General features: G+C 37.1%; 1 protein-coding gene across 3 annotated transcripts in view; it reads right to left on the reverse strand.

Moving 5' to 3' along the window:
• usp13 (ubiquitin specific peptidase 13) overlaps positions 1-21,483 on the reverse strand; it is a 49,868-nt gene that overhangs the window by 22,234 nt on the left and 6,151 nt on the right. Inside the window, exons 3-14 of one of the 3 annotated variants that reach the window (XM_038272251.1) lie at positions 18,872-18,932; positions 16,422-16,543; positions 15,024-15,166; positions 13,915-14,099; positions 12,893-12,990; positions 11,402-11,592; positions 8,145-8,216; positions 6,544-6,616; positions 5,403-5,528; positions 3,647-3,800; positions 439-613; positions 238-326 (exon numbers count right to left, since the gene is read on the reverse strand). In XM_038272251.1, coding sequence (XP_038128179.1) covers positions 238-326; positions 439-613; positions 3,647-3,800; positions 5,403-5,528; positions 6,544-6,616; positions 8,145-8,216; positions 11,402-11,592; positions 12,893-12,990; positions 13,915-14,099; positions 15,024-15,166; positions 16,422-16,543; positions 18,872-18,932 — 1,489 coding nt within the window. Of the gene's footprint in view, positions 1-237; positions 327-438; positions 614-3,646; positions 3,801-5,402; positions 5,529-6,510; positions 6,617-8,144; positions 8,217-11,401; positions 11,593-12,892; positions 12,991-13,914; positions 14,100-15,023; positions 15,167-16,421; positions 16,544-18,871; positions 18,933-21,483 lie in introns of all 3 variants that reach the window. The other 2 variants (XM_038272250.1, XM_038272249.1) reach the window with 2 other exon arrangements.

The following is a 21,483-nucleotide window of genomic DNA, read 5'->3' on the forward strand; positions in this document are numbered from 1 at the left end:
TTATATATATATATATATTACATATCCTATATAATATATTTTATACAAAGCATTAGGAGCATTTTTCAATTTGTGGTAGTTTGTCAGAAAAGTATACTCCTACTGAGATGCAGCTTGCTGGCACCATCTGCTGGTTACCTTTAGTTTTACACCATTTATTCAATCCCAGTCACAACATTGCTGGAGATCAATATATCTTAGGTACCAATAATCAACATAGTGCTGTGGTTTACTTACCAAGCTTCTTTGGAACCCAGTCAATACCGAATGTGAATTTTGTGATCTGCACAACCAGATACTCTGGGAATGAGGCAAAACGGGAAGTTCTAGGAAAAAATGTTTAAAAATTAGTTGTTGCTTTTTTTTTTAAGCAGGGAGTTTTTTTTCTTTAAAGCAGGGAATGGAATGAGGCATTTCAAAAAATGCATGAATGCTCACTTGACTCCAGCTGACTTGGCCTGCAACGCAGAGCTCCAGAAGTCAGGAACATTTTCCGGCTCTGTGAAGGCCTGAAGGCAGGCTGTGAAAGGAATTCGTGCTCGCACCGGTTCAGGAGGGGCCCGCCTGTTCTCCTCAGCTTCTTTCCGCTTGGCCTCGTATGCAAGCAGCTCCTCTGCAAGAAAAAAGTTTAACATCAATTCAAAAACAATTATTAATCCCAAAGGGAAATTAAATGCTGAAGTAACTTTTTTTCAGTGAATTTTTGTACATGTTGACATCTGTAAGCTGGAAGGATTCTCTGTGAATCTGTAGAAACCTCAGACTGAAGACAGTCTGTTGTTGTTTAACAGTCTTTTGAGGAGGGATCGTTTTATCGATATTTCTTTTTTAAATAATCTACAGAGGTTCAGATGAGTTCCCCAGCAGAAACTAGTAGTAGAGTTCATGATATTTTAATCATAATACAAGTGATTCAAATATTGTAAAAAAAAAAAAAATTATAATATATCAACATGGCAGTGGAAATGTAACATCAATTATTTAAGATGTCACATTAGCTTTTATATTTCTCGCAATTTATGAAAAACTAAATTCTGTGTGTGTATATGTTAAGGCTGAACCTTATTAGCCAACCAAGGATAATAAGGATAAATGCTGCAATCTCTATATCAGTGGTAATACACCTATTTTCTTTTTTCCTCTATTTTCGTCAGTGTTTTTATCACTGTGACTTTTACATTTTTTTCGTAATTTCTGTGAATTTTGAACATCTGCTGCCATGAGAGTCAAAGGGGCAAACTCTGCACAGGCAGGAAAAAAGGGTGCTACAATTGTAGAACTCTGAAGTGTACTTAGCAATATTAATATTGCACACACAGATGTTGTGATATCTTTGCAGTATATTGTGTAGTCCTAGTAATCTCTGAGCTTTTTTTCCCCCGACCCCCGTATAGCACACTTGAAAAAAATCGAAATAAGTTGTTTTTTCTAAAATAAGTGCACTTGTTCTTGAACTGAGAAGGTAGGAGAGACACTGACAGTAGAACAAGACAATTTACATTTAAACTAAGAAAAAATTATTGCATTATCATATTTCAAGCACATATCTAATTATCTTATTTTAAGAGTAGAAATACTCATACCATTGGCAAATAATCTTATTTACTGATTTATATTAAGGGTAAATACACTTACAGGTGCTGGTCATAAAATTAGAATATCATGAAAAAGTAGATTGATTTCAGTAATTCCATTTAAAAAGTGAAACTTGTATATTATATTCATACATTACATACAAACTCATATATTTCAGATGTTTATTTTGTTTAATTTTGATGATTACAAATGACAACAAATGAAAATCTCAAATTCATCATATCAGAAAATTAGAATATTACTGAAGACCAATAAAAACAAAGGATTTATAGAAATGTTGGCCAACTGAAAAGTATGAACATGAAAAGTATGAGCATGTACAGCACTCAGTATTTAGTTGGGCCTCCTTTGGCCTGTATTACTGCAGCAATGCGGCGTGGCATGGAGTCGATCAGTCTGTGGCACTGCTCAGGTGTTATGATAGCCCAGGTTGCTCTAATAGTGGCTTTTAGCTCTTCTGAATTGTTGGGTCTGGTGTATTGCATCTTCTTCTTCACAATACCCCATAGATTTTCTATGGGGTTAAGGTCAGGAGAGTTTGCTGGCCAATTAAGAACAGGGATACCATGGTCCTTCAACCAGGTACTGGTAGCTTTGGCACTGTGTGCAGGTGCCAAGTCCTGTTGGAAAATGAAATCTGCATCTCCAAAAAGTTGGTCAGCTGCAGGAAGCATGAAGTGCTCTAAAACTTCCTGGTATGTGGCTGCGTTGACCCTGGACCTCAGAAAACACAATGGACCAACACCAGCAGATGACATGGCACCCCAAACCATCACTGACTGTGGAAACTTTACACTGGACTTCAAGCAACGTGGATGAAGTGCCTCTCTTCTTTTCCTCCAGACTCTGGGACCTTGATTTCCAAAGGAAATGCAAAATTTACTTTCATCAGAGAACATGACTTTGGACCACTCACCAGCAGTCCAGTCCTGTTTCTCTTTAGCCCAGGCAAGACGCTTCTGACGCTGTCTGTGGTTCAAGAGTGGCTTGACACAAGGAATGCGACAGCAGAAACCCATGTCTTTCATACGTCTGTGTGTGGTGGTTCTTGAAGCACTCACTCCAGCTGCAGTCCACTCTTTGTGAATCTCCCCCACATTTTTGAATGGGTTTTGTTTCACAATCCTCTCCAGGGTGCGGTTATCTCTCTTGCTTGTACACTTTTTTCGACCACATCTTTTCCTTCCCTTCGCCTCTCTATTAATGTGCTTGGACACTGAGCTCTGTGAACAGCCAGCCTCTTTAGCGATGACCTTTTGTGTCTTGCCCTCCTTGTGCAAGGTGTCGATGGTCGTCTTTTGGACAACTGTCAAGTCAGCAGTCTTCCCCATGATTGTGTAGCCTATAGAACTAGACTGAAAGACCATTTAAAGGCTTTTGCAGGTGGTTTGAGTTAATTAGCTGATTAGAGTGTGGCACCAGGGGCCATCAATTTTGAACCTTTTCACAATATTCTAATTTTCTGATATGATGAATTTGAGATTTTCATTTGTTGTCATTTGTAATCATCAAAATTAAACAAAATAAACATCTGAAATATATGAGTTTGTATGTAATGTATGAATATAATATACAAGTTTCACTTTTTAAATGGAATTACTGAAATCAATCTACTTTTTCATGATATTCTAATTTTATGACCAGCACCTGTAATTTAAGAAATATTGACTTATTTCTAGATCATTTTTGCAGTGTCATTTTTGCAATCTAGAACTAAGTAAAAAAAAGTCTTGAATAAAGTATATTTACCCTTAATTTGATTAGATAAATAAGATGTTTTGCCAATGAATATGATTATAAATAAGATAATTAGATAACATGCACTTAAAATAAAGCAATGCGATTGTTTTCTTCTTATTTTAAGTAGAAATTGTTTCGTTCCATTGGCAAAGTGTCAAGTGTTGAGATGACGTGTTATGAATTGGTGCTATATAAATAAACTAAATTAAATTGAATTGAACACTGCAAATCTAATTAAAACCTTGACTAAAGTATTACTTATGAATTTTTAACACTAAACAAAAATAAGCACAAACTTAAATCAAAGCACCTCTGTTAGTAGCTGCCTCTATGGGTGTTGGCAGCTGGATGCAGTAGTCCACCCGCTGAGTGTAACGGACACGCCGGCTCTGACAGCACTGGACTCGCTCCTCCACCAAAAAACGGAAGGAGTCGCTTGGATTCTCTGAGCCAGCACTGTTCCTCTACATAGAAAAATCAAAAAACCTTTCACGCTTAAAGAAAAACACCCGATTAAATCCATAACAAAGTTTTACTAAATGCTAAGTACTAACCCGTTCCACCAGTAATAAAAGATTACAAATCAGCAGATTAGGGAACAGAAAATGTACAGATCTCGACAAAATAAGTAAATATTATCAATTTTGTTTAAATAATGATAAAGAACACTTTAAAATAAGAATAAACGTTTGTGCCATGTGCTCTATATAATGAGGTACTGACATTTGATGCCATAATATTGGAGTCTGCCAGCATCTGTCAGCCAGATCTCAGATAAGTCCTCTATTATTAATTTTTAACAAATTTGCATCTTTTTAGAAACACCGATACATCGATTATTTTAATGGGGCTGCTCAGGTTTCCCATGCTCACATCGTCTGAGCTCACTGGGGATTTAACACCATTTATTTGAAGACTAAGTTGAAAGGGAAACCAGTCTGCATGGCTGAAGAGTTCTGGCAATGCTGGCCTACTATTCTAAGAAGCTACAGAAATAAACAAGCTATAATTTCACTCAACTTGTGAAATACACTCGGCTAGAAGAGCAACAGAGTTAGCCTGGTTATCAGTCTGCATAAGTCAGTTTGTCAATTATAGATGGCTGTAAAAAAAAAAATTTTATGTTTTTTATTTTTTTTTTTAATGGCAGCAACTGGATTGAAGGCGAGTTTAGAAATTTCACAATAAACTAAACAGAGAGACATCATCATATGAGATTTGTAACATATAAACATAAAATATCTCTCTTCCAAATGCAACTGATAGCATTAGAAGTAAATAATTCCACACTCAGAGAACCATCTGAAAGAATTTATGATCCATCCATGGGGGTATTGTACTGTTTAGTAAAAGTCAGCAAGTAGATTTAAAAAAAATTGAAACATTGGAGAAAAATGTTGTTGAAAAGACAACTTAATCATAAATGTGATGCCATCAAAGTGGACGGTGGGTTGGTGGCATATATTCTCAGCAGTGTGAGCAAAGGAAAGGGTACCGACTGGACAGGTCCTGTCTAGATTCTATTTTTACACCCGATGATATAAAACAAAAATGTCCGGGCACTTCCTATAAGATTACACTGGGAAAAAAACAATCTAGAAATAAGTAAGAATTTCCTAAATTAAGTGTATTTATCCTTAACTTGAGTAGGTAAATAACAGTTTGCCAATGGAATTAGTTTTTTTATTCTTAAAATAAGATAATTAGATAAACGTGCACTTGAAATAAGACAATTCAAGAACAAATACACTTATTGTAAGAAAAAAATTACTCATCTAGATTTCATTTTTTTCCAGTGTGCATGAAAAGATTTCACAAGATGTGGAGTTGATTCCTTTCAATCCTCCTCTTTTTTTTTTTTTTTTTAAGTCCATCTCCCCATTTCTGAACAAACTGGTCACTGATCAAAAGTTTTAACTTATCCATGTCCAACAGATGAAGTAATTTTGCATCAGAAACTAATTTGGTAGTCAATCTAGTGGTTCACAATGTTCTGTTTGTCCTCCAGAGTGTTGGACAAGAAGTTATACCTCATTATAACACAACAGGCGTTAAGAATGACTTACTTCCACCAAGTTGATGAGGTGCAGGAAGAACTCATGGACATCTTGTTGTCTGTTGGAGGAAAACTCTGGGTGGCCCCTGCTTACCAGTGCCTTGAACATTCGCGGAGAGATCCCTCTCTGTAGGTGCTAATAAAAAAACAGAAATATCAAATAAAGTCACAATAGTTGAGAATAAAAAAGGCACCTTTCACAGCGGTTAAAGCACGGCACTAAAATCTAGATAATAAAGCAGGATTCAGTAGAATTGTTCAGCAATTAGGTTTACAATAAAATATGTAGCCAGAAATGTTTAAAATAAAATAAGCAGTTTTCATCTTTTTATAACACTTAACCAGCATCTTAAATTATAGATTTGTATAAAATCACCACTTAGGGTAAAAGTGTTTGATTCTAACCTTAAAGGCGAAAAGGCAACATTTTTACTAAAATCTTTTTTTGTATATCGTTAAAACTGTTACTATGTCCAGACTGAAACATTTTAAACTGTTAATCCGTGAAAATAAATGTATTTCATACTCTCTAGATCTTTATTTAAAGGATTAAATAACAATGGTCCATCCTTTTTCCATTACTTAATGCGGTCTTTTACATAAAATATGTCAAACATGTTTACAGCATAACAGTCATCTCTCTGTCATCCAGAGAAGAAAGATGTATTACCATTACGATTTAATAAACAATCATTTGTGAGAGGGAAATACATTTGAAAAATTAAGGTAATCATAGATCTGTGATACTTATGGACCCCAGGTAGAGACTTGGTTATCCTTAAATAAATAATTATTAGTTGTGAAGAACTCCTGTGTGCAAATAGGTTACAAGTCGACCACTGCTCTCCTCTCAGATGTCAATACATGTCCAAACCTGTCTTCTCCATCACATGTAGGAAGTTCAGGATCACAGCTGTGCCACATTAGTCATTCTGCATAATGAGGCTAAAAATGAAGCTCCAACTAGGAGGTCCTGGTCTATTACGATAACACACCTCATCTCCTCCTTATATCCAGACATTATTACATTAAAACCAGCTTAATGATACCATAACCACCAACTCAGTCACTCATTTTCAACATTGGTTATGGTCTTCCAGTTTAAGAGCAGGACATACCCCGTTTAATACCTTGTGTTCTTCTTTCATCACCTGTTCAATGAGCTCAGATTTCATGGGTGGCTTGGAGTACTGGCCTGAGAGCAGCCCGTGTCCAAGTTTAGCCCTGATGGACAAAAACAGGCAGTCAGTCTAGTTTTACTGTCATTGAGAATATTTTCCTGCCCCTTCACACTTTGAAGACAACCATGAGCACATGAAATAAAAATCTGTTTTCTGAAAATGACTACTGTTAAATTTGTGAAATTCTTGGGTAATATAATTATCTTGGACCATTAAGAGGATTACAACGGATTAAAGGATGAGGTTAAAGGCATCATGTATAACTTCAGAGGTCTTCTTACATTTAGAGAAGCTTTATTTATTGCTGAAATTATTTATGTTTTTAGGTTTCAGGACAAATGCGAGTCATTTAAGATACAATAATAAGAAAAAGCTAAGCATTTTCCACTTCTATCTGCATATGCCACAGCATAAATAGCAAACGTTAATTACTTTTTTTTACATTAGTTTCATTTCTTGCCAGTTTTAATTATAGGGGAACAATTTTTTTAATGCATTCAAAGTAGACTGTACAGTTATAGATTACCATGCATATCAAAATATCAGTAAGCACACAAATAACCTTAAGTTATTGCCCATGTGCAGCTTTCTGATTTGTTTTTTTAAACATGTTTTTAAGTTTCACGGTGACATAAAATGCTGTAACTGCCTGCCTGTAGGAATACAGCTCAAATAACGATAAGAGTTATTCAGATGTCCCTCTATTTATCTTAAAACAAAATAATGTATGGAGGACAGTCTCAAAATGGAAGGAAGGAAGGAAGGAAGGAAGGAAGGAAGGAAGGAAGGAAGGAAGGAAGGAAGGAAGGAAGGAAGGAAGGAAGGAAGGAAGGAAGGAAGGAAGGAAGGAAGGAAGGAAGGAAGGAAGGAAGGAAGGAAGGAAGGAAGGAAGGAAGGAAGATAAATAAGTTAATATCTCACATTTAACTGCATATATCTATCTGATATTACACCCTTGTACCTGTAGTTGTTACTTTGATCCACCTGATCCAAATCTTGAACAATAATAACATCAAAATGTCTACCTCCAAGACATTTGAATTTGCAATTTGAATAAAACTCATTTTCATATATGATGGCTAAGTTACTCTGACTCTCCTCTATTACCACATCAGTATCTTCATAAAGAAAAACTAGCGACTAATCTAACGACTTTTAGAGAACAATTAGGGTTAAAAATGACACCAAACTTTCACACAAATGGCCATATGATATCATGCTTAAAGTGTAAACATGTTTATTTGGCTGGGTGCTTTAGGATTATGATACAGTCACATGTCTAATATACAGTATCTGATGTCACCATCAGCATCAGCATGACTGGTCTGCTGAACTACATGACCTCAAACAACAAAACCGGGACACATTCTACAAAACTAAAAGAAAAACCTAAAGATCACTACCTCAACTACAGATACTTTGTTAATAAATTATTTTGATTTAAATACAAATGTTATAATGCAATTTATAGTTGTGATCAGATCTGTTTTGGGGTTTCAATAACAGAGGGGGGGACTGGAAAACACCTTCCCTTCTGTCAACATATTACATAACTTTTAGGAGTCACTTACATCTGTGTGGCAAAATCCTGAGTGGGATCAAGGGGTGAATAGTCGAATATCCTCTGAAGGTTACCTACATACCTAAGAAAGAAAACATATGGTCCTAAGCAGATAGAAAAACAAAGATGAAACACCAAGAGAAACGTTTAAAGGAATTCTCGTCTAACATTTATCTGATCATCAATTATCTATAATCATAACTAGGAATGTCCTGATCTGGAAATCGGTCAATTATCAACCTGAAATAAAAAACACTAATAAAACACTCTGCTGTGGTATTTTGCTCTATCATTTAGTCCATTACAACATAATTATTGTATTGTCCACATTGAGTCATTTTGTTAAACCACTGGTTGACAATAAATCAGTTAGTTGTTCTCATAACCATTGTGAACTTTTATTTTCTGTTTAAATACTATTAGTCAATCAAAATGTTTATAATATACTACAATTCAAAATAAGGTAATAATTGGGCTAATATGTCGGATCAGTATCAGTATCTGTCAATACTCAGAGCTAAAATATCATAATATGGCGGAAATAAAAAAGTTGCATCTGGACATTTCTAATTATAATAAGCAATATATGTTTTATAGGTACGCTGCAGAGTCTAAACTTGAATTTGATGTAAAATCTGTGGACGAAACTAAAAATGGCAAGGCTCTCTTAAAAGATACATAATGGCAAAAACAATCGACATTTATTACATCTAAAACATACACCAGTAAAATTAATTTTTCTTCTTGAGCCAGTTACTTAAGACAAACAATCCCTCTTGCAATCCACTTTACCAAGAAGTTGTTACGTTTTCAGACAGTGGACTTGCTGAAGTTGGCGCTAGAGCTCATCATCTGTTCTGAAGTGGAAAGCTGCAAATGTGGATGCCGATATGAGTCTTTTTTCATGACTAACTGCCAGTGACAGTAAACAATGTGGCTATAACTCTCCGCTTCACGTGGGTCAAGCTTATAATGTAAACAAAGTAAAGTACTTGACGTAGCACCCTAGTGTTTTGTCTATATTTTAACCTGGGGAATAATTCTATGCAGTTCAATTCAATTTATTTATATAGCACCAATTCAAACATGTCACCTCAAGGCACTTTACAGAGACAGTTCAATCAGGCCATACAGTCAGATTGATTAATAGTTTTCTGTCTAAAAACCAGCGGCTCGACGCTCTACCTCAGCTACAGTCAGCCTCCTGGGATCCCCTCACTGAGAAGTTCAGAGTGACTGGAATTCACCCAGGGATTCCTAGAACCATAGTTATAGCGTAACACTAAGATGGCTTTATCCCCACTGGACCAACACTTTTGATGCTATATGTGTGTTAGTTTTACTGGTGTAAAGGGAACAGCAAAATGCAAAGGTTCCCACTTGGAACTTAAGTTTGTATTAAAAAATTTGATTAATTGTGTTTAATTTTTTTTTTATGCATTAAAATCTCTATGATTAAGTAATTTAAACGAATGTGCAATAGTCCGGGCCATATTTAAAATAACAAAACAAAATTATAAATTTAGATTTAGTAATTGTTTTTATAAATACTGCTTTTGGGCTGCACAGCGGGTAGCACTGCAGCAAGAAGGATTAAGTCCCGGCCCAGGGTCTTTGCTGCATGATGTTTTGCATGTTCTCGCTGTGCATGAGTGGGTTCTCTCTGGATGCTTCCTCCCACAGTCCAAAAACATGACGGTTAGGTTAATTGGCTTCTCTAAATTCTCTGTAGGTGTGAATGTGTGCGTGCATGGTTCTTCGTTTCTGTGTTTCCCGGTAAAAGACTGGCAATCTGTCCAGGGTGTACCCCACCTCTCGCCCATTGAGAGCTGGAGATTGGCACTAGCACCACTCATGCCCCCAGCAGAGATAAAAGTGACGATGGATGGATGGATGGATGGATGGATGGATGGATGGATGGATGGATGGATGGATGGATGGATGGATGGATGGATGGATGGATGGATGGATGGATGGATGGATGGATGGATGGATGGATGGATGGATGGATGGATGGATGGATGGATGGATGGATGGATGGATGGATGGATGGATGGATGGATACTGTTTTTATATAACCTTGTCTGCAAGCTGAATTCTTGCAGCACTGGATTGCACAAACACAGAAGAATCTATCTTGTACATAAACGATTCTAGACTGACCCAAAGCAGGTCAGCCAGTTACATTACAGTATTATGGCTTTAAGCAGAAAATATACCTGTGGCTAAAGAGAGAGCTGCCAGACCCACAGCTGAACAAAAAAAAAAAAACGGGGAAAGATGTAGTGTAGCTACTGCTATGACATCTGTTATTAGAATCAATGATGTTATCTTTAAAAGTAAACAGCAAAGAGTGCAAAAGCAGAATTTATTGAGTAATGTGACCTAGAATGCTATTTCATTTTTTAACGGGATTTTTCACAAAATTTTGGAAGGCAGGCACCAGGTGTTGCATTGCCCAATCAGCTTGAAAGGTGCTACTGAATGTCCCTCCTTTCCCCAAATGGACTGAAACGGTGTAGAAATAAACCTGAGTGCTACACATTATCAATTGAGCTATAACTTTTCAAAGATCCCTACTCCCTTAATAATCAAAAATAGGTTTTGTAATTCAATAAAAATACCTTATTTTCCACACTATAAGGCGCTCCTAAAAGCTTTCAATTTTCTCAAAAACCGACAATATGCCTTATAATCTTGAGCACCCCATGTATGGATGAATATTAAGCTTCAACAGATCTCGCAACTACAGGGAGCAGCCACCGAATCCATGGGGAGACAGCGTTTGTTGGTCATATCGTTAATACCATAATGTATAAATAAAGTTCGCTTACTTATCTGACTGTTTTACTGACATTCTCTTTAGCTCAGTTGCATCTAGTGGATGCATAACGGTACCCCAGCCACTACTGTAGCTTCTATTTTATGCGCCTTATAGTGCGTTGCGCCTTATATGTGAAAGAATGTTAAAAAAGGCAATTCATTGAAGGTGTGCTTATAATCCGTGCACCTTATAGTGCGGATAATACGGTAAATCTATTCTAAAACTTTCTGGTTGAGCACTGCTGCATATAATTATCTATTTATTAGAAGATCATAAATATAATAAAATCAAATATTTGGCCTAAGATAAAATAAAATATATTTTTTTAACAGAAAAACTGAAACAAAAAAAATAGCATCGTTAAAACCAATAAAAATATTTAAAAAGTGTATTTAAAAAAAAAAAAAACATGACGTGAATGCATCATGGCATGTGGTACTCACATCCTCTGGAAATCTGGGATGCTGTAAAGAACCTGTAGTACTGTGCTGAGGTAGCAGCTGTTTCCCAGGTTTTTGATGCCAGTGTAACCAGAACCATACACTGCCTTCAGCTTCATACCAGACTCCTGGATCACTTCCCACTCACTGACTCGCGGTCGCGGGTTATTGTCTGTGTGGTGTCCATTCTCTGTCTGAAACAGGAGGCGACAGGGATGGGGAAGGCAGTTTTAGTTTCTTAGTAAAGTTTAAATACAGACAAAACATCTACCATAGCCCTAATAAACCAAGGCACTGCTAAAAAAATAAATAAAGGGAACACTCAAATAAAGCATCCTAGATCTGATGAATGAAATATTCTCAGTGAATACTTTGTTCTATGTTAAGTTGAATTTGCTTACAACAAAATCAAACAAAATAGAAAAACACTCTACGGGCTGATCCAACTTTGGTGTAATGTCCTTAAAACAGGTCAAAATAGGGCTCAGTATTTTCTATGGCTCCATGTGCCAGTATGACCTCCCTACAACACCTGGGCATGCTCCTAATGAGGGATCTCCTCCCAGACCTGGACTAAAGCATCTGCCAACTCCTGTGGTGCAACGTGACTTTGGCGGATGGATCGAGACAGGATGTCCCAAATGTGTTCAATCGTAGGTCTTGGGAACAGGTGGGCCAGTCCATAGCTTCAATGCCTTCATCTTGGAGGAACTGCTGACACAGACCAGCCATGTGAAGTCTAGCATCATCCTGCATTAGGAGGAAGCACCAGCATTTGGTCTCACAAGGGGTCTGGTGATCTCATGGAGGGCTGTGTGGCCCTCCGAAGAAATGCCACCCCCCACCATTACTGACATATTGCCAAACCAGTCATGCTGAAGCATGTTGCAGGCAACAGATCACTCTCTGCGGTGTCTCCACACTGTGATGTCTGTGCTCAGTATGAACCTGTTTTCATCTGTGAAGAGCACAGGGCACAACTAGTGAATTTGCCAATTCTGGTGGTCTCTGGCAAATGCCAAGCATCCTGCACGGTGTTAGGTTGTGAGCACAACCCCCATCTATGGACGTCAGGGCCATAATACCTTATGCCTTTGTCAGGTATTAATGATGTTCAGGTCGGATGAATCTAACCTGGCCGTTCAGACACGATTCAGGACAACATAGCCAAGTGGCCTGGGTCGGATTGGAAAAAATCGGATCTGTGTTGTTCAGACTGCCATGAAAAGATCTGATCCAGGTCACATATTGGCAAAAAAATGGGATTTGGGTCACTTCAGGCTGCAGTGTGAACGTAGCCTAAGTGTTACTTCAGACAGTTTTATTTCACAGAAGTTTGATTTGATTGAAGTTATATGGTATTGTTTGTGCTCACTTTATTTTTTTGAGCAGTGCATATTTTTGACACATTCTCTTTAAAGACAGTATTTTTAAAGAATGTTTTGGGTTAAACAGTGATGATATAGAGTAAACTAGTAAAATGAATCAACTTACTCTCCGCTGCATCTGGAGCATGTCTATTCCAAAATGTGACAAGTGCTCTGATATGTGGGGGTCCAATACAGCCTCTTCCTCCTCAAACGAATAAACATCTATAATAAAAAAGTGAGCAAACCATTAGAGGCATTATTTTTTACTGTACAGTTTTTACCACTAAACATTAATCAATAAATTTTAATCATACTAATGAATATATCAATGTTCACATGGCAATGGGAAGAAATTAAGAATCCCAAACATGCTGCAGACCTTTTTTTTAGATTTAGACAAACAATTAGAGGTTACTGTCATCATGATACAATGTGATAATTAACCTGATATAAAACATACTGGAAGACTCCAGGTTAAATATTGCAGTGGTTACTATACCATCAAAAAACATATTTATCTCTTAAAAGGGTTTTTATATGCAGCTGCTTAGTTGTGACATTATTTAGCTATTATATTTGTTGCGGACATACACAGGGGGGAGGCTGATCATAGTTTTTACTTTATGCTTGTTTTTTAAATCTAACTATTGACTTAGTTTGTTTAGTAAATAAAGTTCTGTCCTTTGAAGTCATTCAAGGCCATTTTGCTAGGTGCTAACCCTACTTTACAGCAACAGCCTCTCCGATCCACCCCTTACAAAGGTAGGATTAGGGAATAAAGGATAAAATAGAATCCAACAATGAAGATATTTATCCAGCCCTAATATTTTTTCTTGACTAATGACATATTTCTGATAAACAATAAAAAAAAGTCTGCAATAAATTAATAAAAGAGTGGACCTTTAAAATTAATATATTCTGAATTTACTAGGGGTATTTCGGTAAAGACTCATATCACTCTCATTTTCTAAAAATTTTTGCAGCTTTATAAAGTAATGTAAATAATGAAAATCCAAATGATGTTTTGATTCTGAAAGCCCTGAATGTTCAAAAAAAGTTGTTTTTGGTGTTCATAGCAAACTGCAAAAGCAAAAATCCCACTGCAGACTGATCAATTGGTACAACGGCATGTTGGGTTTCTCAGACCTGCTCCATCTGGAGTGATGGTGTCCAGTTTAACAGCCAGGGGGTGGTTGGTCTCCCTGTAGTGCTCTAGAGCATGTCCGTTTCCCCCGCTCCCATCGAAGAACCATTTCCCACAAAGAACCGATCCGTCAGTGAGGTTCAGCCACAGGTTTTCTCTCATCTCGCATTTCTGACACTTCCAGCCACTGACAGCAGAAGCACAGATGCAGAAAATTAATGAATACCTTTCATTGATCATCTCAACTCAGATGGCAGCTTTGACAGCTGTTCATCTTAGGTGACGTGAAGTCATGCATCTTCAAAGCTTCAGCTACACTTCAGCTAGGGTGGATATTACAGGACTCTCAGAGAGAGTAACACAAGACTTGTTTCATTTACATAGAGTGACTAAAAGCTCTTCCACAATGCCAAACTGACACAACATAAACTAGTAGTTAATGAACCATTAAAGCAGAAATAAAACCAATGGAAGTTAAATCATATTTCATGAAATTTAATTTATTTTATCCTAAGTACAACACAATGTTTTTCTCAACATCACCACAAAATCTGATACCAGGTGTCAAGAGAAAATTTTATGTAAAAATAGATTGCATTGAAGTTTTCTCCAAATCCAGACAGCTCAAAAATCTACATGATTTTAAATAGGTTATGGAGTTCTCCAACATCTGTGCAATATTAACCTTTGCATCCAAGTTGTATTCATGTCTAATATATGTATATAAGTTAAGTGACCACAAGAATTGCTTTACGACCACTTTGACGACAGACATTGGCAAACACATTAAGGAAAAAGGTAATACATCATCATTTTAACTTTTATCCACTTTTAAACAGGGAAGACATATTTTTAGTTCTGACAGCTCAAGATTTTTCAATAACAGTTTTCAGCAGTGCAACAAACTCTGACTGACTGTATTTTCTGATGTAGCACTAGAGAACCATGACTCAGTAAGAACAGCGCTCATCCTCTTATCAGGAGGTCAGATGTTTAATTTCTAGCTTACCTAAAACAATTTCTGTGTTTTATGGTAATACAAACACACACATTTGTTTAAATAGTAACAATATTTAATGATTTCTACACAGTTTTAATGTGTTAGATCTACCTAGGTGGAATCCGGACCCCGTTATCCAGCTGTCTGAGGCTTCTGGCATGTCTAGAAACCTGGATCTCCTCTTCCCAAGACTCAGGCTCCTGTTTCTTGTAAGCTGAAGGTGCATTTAGTACTGCATCACAGGCAATAGTCACCTGGACATCAGACAACACAGTAGAGCATTAATGGGACGACACCCACAGGTGAGTTTAGAAAGTTTAAGTAAACTACAATTTCACATAAAATAGTGAATACAAACTGAAAATTTAGCCATGCAAGGCCTATGCCAGGAAGAGTATCATTGTGATGCAAATAAAAATTTGTCACAAATGGACACCTCTTCCAACTGAATAAAAATCTGCAAGTTTTTAATCCCTAATCATACTGAAGCCATTTCAAGTTTATCCATCCACAGACAAAACTGACAAGTAAAGCATCACCACTCGATCAAGCAGAGTGAGAATAAATCTGTAAACCTTATATCAGGTGTCAAAAACATTCCAGCAAACAGACATGCCAAAGAAAATCTCTTAAAAGTTAAGATGAGTCAATTCTGAGCTCCATGCAAGAAAAAAGCAGCAAAGAAAAGACATATCTTTAAAAAGATTTTTCTTAAAACACCACCATGTGCACCTTGTGGTTCCCCAGAATTGTGTTTAACTTAAAGGAAAATACTAAAACCGTGTTTAGATAGATTTTAGTCTCTCAAAACTCAGAACTTCAAAGGTATTCTGTCTTTTCTGCAGCATACATCTCCCTCTCATTAGGAGGAATTAAATAAGGAGTGAAATCTGATCGATAAAATAAAGGCCCTAAAAACAAACAAAAAGTTTGGCATCTAAAATATCTATTTATGGGGGATTTAACTTTTAAGCACTTTAGGGTATATTATTGCATAACTGACATTGCATTCAATTCAAACGTTTGGTCACGTTACGTCCTGTTTGTGATAAGATTTTTTTTAATCAAAACAATAAAAGCTATTTCTATTCCAGGCCTTTCTCAAAAGTGACAATCTAGTCATTTAAGTACTTAAATCATGTTCTGTAATTTATCTAGACCTCTCAAATATGTGGCTCAGTGTATTGCACTTAGATGTGCATGTCTACATTAAGACAAGCATCTTATTCTAGCAGGGTGATGGTCAAATATTCTTGATTTATTAAAGGAAATGTCTGTTTCTAATCATTTTATTCTGTATTCATAGCTTAAAATGAAAAGAAAAACTCTTTTCCAGCCAACCCTTTAAAAAGCTGCAGGTAAAACACTGATATTTTTGCAGGAAAAAACACTTTTATAAATCCCTTTTTTTATAAAATGTAGAGATGTGCCTCCAATAGAGCCAGGGAACCACCAAGTGCACCTTTCCCTTGCAGCATGCACAGAAACACACAGAATCAACTCACTGACCAGAGCTGGCAGCTCCTCAATATTTGGTAAAGGGATCTCGAAGTGGTCTGGGAAAATGACGAGCTTCGCCTCATCCTCATACTCATAGTCCTCGCCATTAAAATCCCGGTTTAGCTCTAAATCTTTAGGGGAGCAAGCATGAATGACTGATGACATAATGACTAAAAGATTCAAAAGAAAAATAAATAAATATTTTCATTTTTATTTAGTTTATTTCAATGTACAAATATGATTATATATGAAGATAAATACAATTTTACAAAAAGAAATTACTACAGTTGTTTGATTACAAAGGGAAAATGTAAGATACATTATTAACTTTGACGACAAAAGCATTATTTCTTTATTTTATAAAAAATAATAATCTAGGGTTATTATGTAAATTATTTAATTCATCAAAACAAAGAAACTCATCCCAGATTTTAACAGTTTTAATATAAAAATCATTGTTATTCAAAATGGTTAGATGGAGACACGTGGGTTTGCAACCAGCTGTCAGATTAGATCACATCACCACTATGGAGATGACGAATAAGATCAAAGATCTTAAAGGGACAGTAAGAAACATCCCAAAGAACGGATTATTCAGTTGGATATTTATCAGATATGAGAGGAAACGTGTGGTGGATAAACTGGGAGTGAAAGCAGATTAAGATGAATGGAGCAGAGAATGAGATGAAGGAATGCCTCAAACATAGAAGCTGGGGGGCAAGACACCTGGGCCTTGGCAAGCTGCGTCATCAGTTCATTCTGAAGCCTCGATAGGACACTGACAGCTGGTGGCAGCTGAGAGGCTGGTGGCTGGGATGGGAGGAGGCACCCAGGGTAACCCACCCCCACCACAACCCCAAGGAGGAGGAGAAGTGGGTAGGCCAAGCTTTGATTTAGAACAGTTACCAACCACATATACAAATAAGTGGGCTATTATTAGAGGACAGAAGTTGGTGGAGAGTCTTCGTCAGTGGAAATATCCAACGCTTTGGGTTGAGGCTGATTAGGACGGCAGCTGGCCGACAGCAAACAAAAACAGTGACAGAGCTGTAATGGGTCGACTTTCAAACAGAGCGATACTGATGTTAAATCACAGGATCAATGAGAAGACTGACAACTAAAGACACCCTGCTACTATGAATTACTTTCTGTAGGAAAAACTTCATTTTACTCCTCAAAACAATCTGGGTTCGACTTTTTTTAAGTAGTTCTTAGGGATGTTTCTTGTCCCCTACCAGATAGAATTGACAGAAACTTTGTAGATGTGGAACCAGAAATCGCCAACTAGTAACTGGCAAGTACTGATTGAGTTTTACGTTTGTCAACAACTTCATATATCTGCACATAAGTGCCCCAGCTTGGATAGATTTGCTGGCTTTGTAATAAATTGTGCAGACCTCGTTACAATCTTCCAAAGCCTTTTGGGGGGTTTTGTTATGGTTCCTATAGATAGATCCAAAAAAAAAAAAAAAAAAAACACTATAAACATATAGAGGCATGGTGTTGGCAATATTATGGTGTGGAGTTATGATTTTGCAGTACATCTGCATCTGCTTTTATGATATATAAAGGGCTCCAAATGTCAGTTTTGAGCCAAAAACTTCAGCAGTCTGCTAAAAGCTGAGGATGAAAAGATATTCCTTCCACAGCAGCCTAGAGTTCACTTATATGATAAATTCTGAATAAAACTGCCTCTATGGCAGAAAATTAAAGCTTAAAAATGGCCAAAGCAGAGTTCAGAGATACACCTGACACTCATAGGGTCATCTTAACAGGGATGTGGACAATAAACGTCACAATCTGAGAGGGTTTGAGTCATTTTGCACAACAATGTGTACAACTGCATGAAGACTGAGGGGTGATTTTAAGGGTTTGCGATATAAAAGCAAGGTTGTTGCACCTTATGCATGTTTACTACCATCCCTCTAACAGATTTGCATTTCATTTAAATCATGTTCTCATATTAAGCAGAGAATAAACATCTTAAAATCATTGATCATGGTTTACATCAAAAAGTCTTGCATTCTAGCAGGTTGTGCAAAAAATTTTTCATTTTAGGAAAAATACCAAGAATTCACATTTAAGGGAAGAAAGGTGTGTCATAATTGTAAAAAAAAAGCAGTTTTCTTTTCTCATGTTCCTTCTTGTACATATGATTCACATTCAAATTTAAAAAAATTAAACATCTTAATGTAATTCTTTATTATTTAAGCTCAAGTATTCAGCTCTATATTAAGGTCAGGGATATTCTTTGTCACACTCCAGAGGGTGCTGACAATCCAAGCAGAAAAGGCTGATTCCTTTTCAAGTATTATTAATCCATAACAATATGCAAGCTATTATTCTGCATAATTACTTAGGCAACTTTAAAATCTTGTTGTTTTTTTTTTCTTTTGGTCAGACTTTCACACTGCAATATAGCAGTATTTACATGCTTCTCTATATGGTAGCTAACCCACCTAGAAACACTTTTCCATTTCTTCGTCTGGGGATGGCACCTCCTGCTGCTCCTGTGGCTTTCTGCAAGAAACAAGTAGTAACAATTATAAAATTGGATATTTTTTTATACACAGACATACAAATAGCAAACATTTATAAATATGTCAGGATTCATAAAACGCCTCAGTCTGAAGGAACACAAAACACGAGGAACACCTGGTACTCCGAGTTACTTAGACTTAGACAAACTTTATTGTCATTTTGTACACACAGAGTGTATACAAAATGAAATTTCGTTCAGTACACCTCTCATGACATTTCTAAAGTGCAGTAGTGATAAAATGTAAACATAGTGTTTTTAGTGTTTCTCCAGATTGAGAAGTTTCGTGAATCTGTAGCTCTGACCTGAAGGTAAAAGTCTATGCAGCTTGTGTTCAGGAAAGATGTTAGCTGCCTTTTTATTTTACCTACTGACCTGTACAGGTCATGGATGGTGGAAGGTCCGCCCTGATGATTCCCTTTGTATACCATCATATCGTTTGGACTAGGCTGGCCAGCCAGACTGACTTACCCATTATACAGCCTGAATTTCACAGACTCAGTTAAAAAAGGTTAGGACCAAGCAAATAACTATGGATGTTAGGCAAAAACGTCTTTTCTGAAAAGGAAAACTTTTGACATGGCGGCGGTGCAGGGGTTAAGTTGGCGAGCCTAGTATGGAGGCTTTGGTCCTCGACGTGACCATCACAGGTTTAAATCCCAGCCTCGCTGGCTAATTTTGTGGCATGTCAAATCTCACTTCCTCCAAATAACAAAGGTAGGGTTGGGGGATGTTTTCCAGAAATCCACCATCATCTCCACTTTCTCGAGCAAGTTAAGCTTGAGGTAGCTCTGATGACACCAGTAGACCAGTTAATCCACATCCTTTCTGTCTGCAGACTGGATGTTTGGTGTTCAGGTCAGAAAAGGCATGGGAGAAACCCCAGACTGTCAAACATTGTGCATCTTTATAGTTTTCTGCTCTTCATCGTTTTTTGTAATCTCTAGCATCACAGCAAAAACAAGTCATTTTAAAAAAAAACTAGGGGTGGGACGCGATTAAATTTTTTAATCGCGATTAATCGCATGGCTGTGAAATTAATTAATCGAATTAATCGCATTTTAATCGCATACTTGGAAACTGCAGGAAGTAACTTTTTCCACATGGATTTTGAATGACAACACATAAGCTTAATAGACAAAATATTGTTTATTTTTTTTAAAGAAATATCAACAGGCCAGTGCAAATTTTAAAATTCAACATATTTAGGAACGCTAAACTCAGAAATTCAGGTAGCTCTATAGGTATAGGTAGAGCTTAATACTGCTTTTTAAACGCAAAAATGCAATACTCAAGTACATTCAGAACAAAAAGCCTCTGAGGCTTTAACACAATTCGTGGATTTATCAACAGTTCAACTGTTTACAAAAAATAAGTCAGAAATTAAATGAAATTCAGTCCAACTCTTTATAACATTGGCCATTCAGATAGTTCAGTTCAACATAAAGTGACAGTGATTGACCTCCAATTTTTCCCATTTGAAACACAACTGGCCAACTGGCCTCAGGATACACATTAACTGATTACTTCCTCTCTTTCAGCCAGTTGCTGAGACATACTAGCCTGTTCACATTTTCAGAGCTCAGGGCTGCCCTCTTCTTTTGAACTATGTTACCTGCCAGGGAGAATAATCTTTCGCAGGGTACCGAAGTGGCAGGGCTGCCTAGATACTTGCGGGCCAGGACAGAGAGCTGTGGATGGGCTCTCTCATGAGTGGACCACCACTGCAGTGGGCAGTCTCTCTCACTGATGGTAGGCTCTGCCTTGTAGCGGGCCAAGGCTCCTTTGGGCCCATCTTCATCCTCTGATTCAGAGTCGGAATTATACAGCAGGAGGCTCCTCTTCCTTGCTGGCTCCTCTGTGCGTTCCGGTGTGGCTCTGCCTGGTTGTTGTTGCACCAGTGCCTCAATGCTGGTCCACACCTCTCCTCGCTCTCCTCTTGGTAGACACTTTAGGTCCTTAAGATCAGAATAAGAATCAGAATCAGGTTTGTGGTCACATTAATCAGAGATTTACAGAGTACAAGCTGGATGAAATTCATTAGTATACATGGTTTCCATCATCCAGAATCTCCTCTACTGGTTGTGCCTATGGTCAAGTCTAAACTGTCCATATTAGAACTGCTCCAACAGCATCTTGTTTTAAAAAGAAATTAAAAATAGCATTATTCTCATCTGCCTTTGGTAATAGTTGGTTAATTATCTTCAATCCATAAAACAACATGAATTATTTTTTTCTGTTTTCATTTTTTTTTACTCTTTAGCACACTGAATGACAATTATGTATGATAATGTGCTATACAAGTCATGTTGATGTTGTTATTCCATAAGAGAGGGGAGGGGAGGGGGCCGAGGAAATAAAAGAGTCATAAGCAATAAAAGAGAAAAATAAAGAAGACCATTACACACCTTAAAGCGAGGGTCGAGTGCTGTAGCCACTTGTAGAAATCTGTGATTTAGGGCATCCTCACGCTGAGACAGCCCCTTATCTTCTACCACAGCAATGGGTCTGCAGTCGAGAGCCGCCCAGTAA

The sequence above is a fragment of the Cyprinodon tularosa genome, unplaced genomic scaffold, assembly GCF_016077235.1.
Source record: "Cyprinodon tularosa strain WSP-4 unplaced genomic scaffold, ASM1607723v1 ctg82, whole genome shotgun sequence".
Classification (NCBI taxonomy): Eukaryota; Metazoa; Chordata; class Actinopteri; order Cyprinodontiformes; family Cyprinodontidae; genus Cyprinodon; species Cyprinodon tularosa.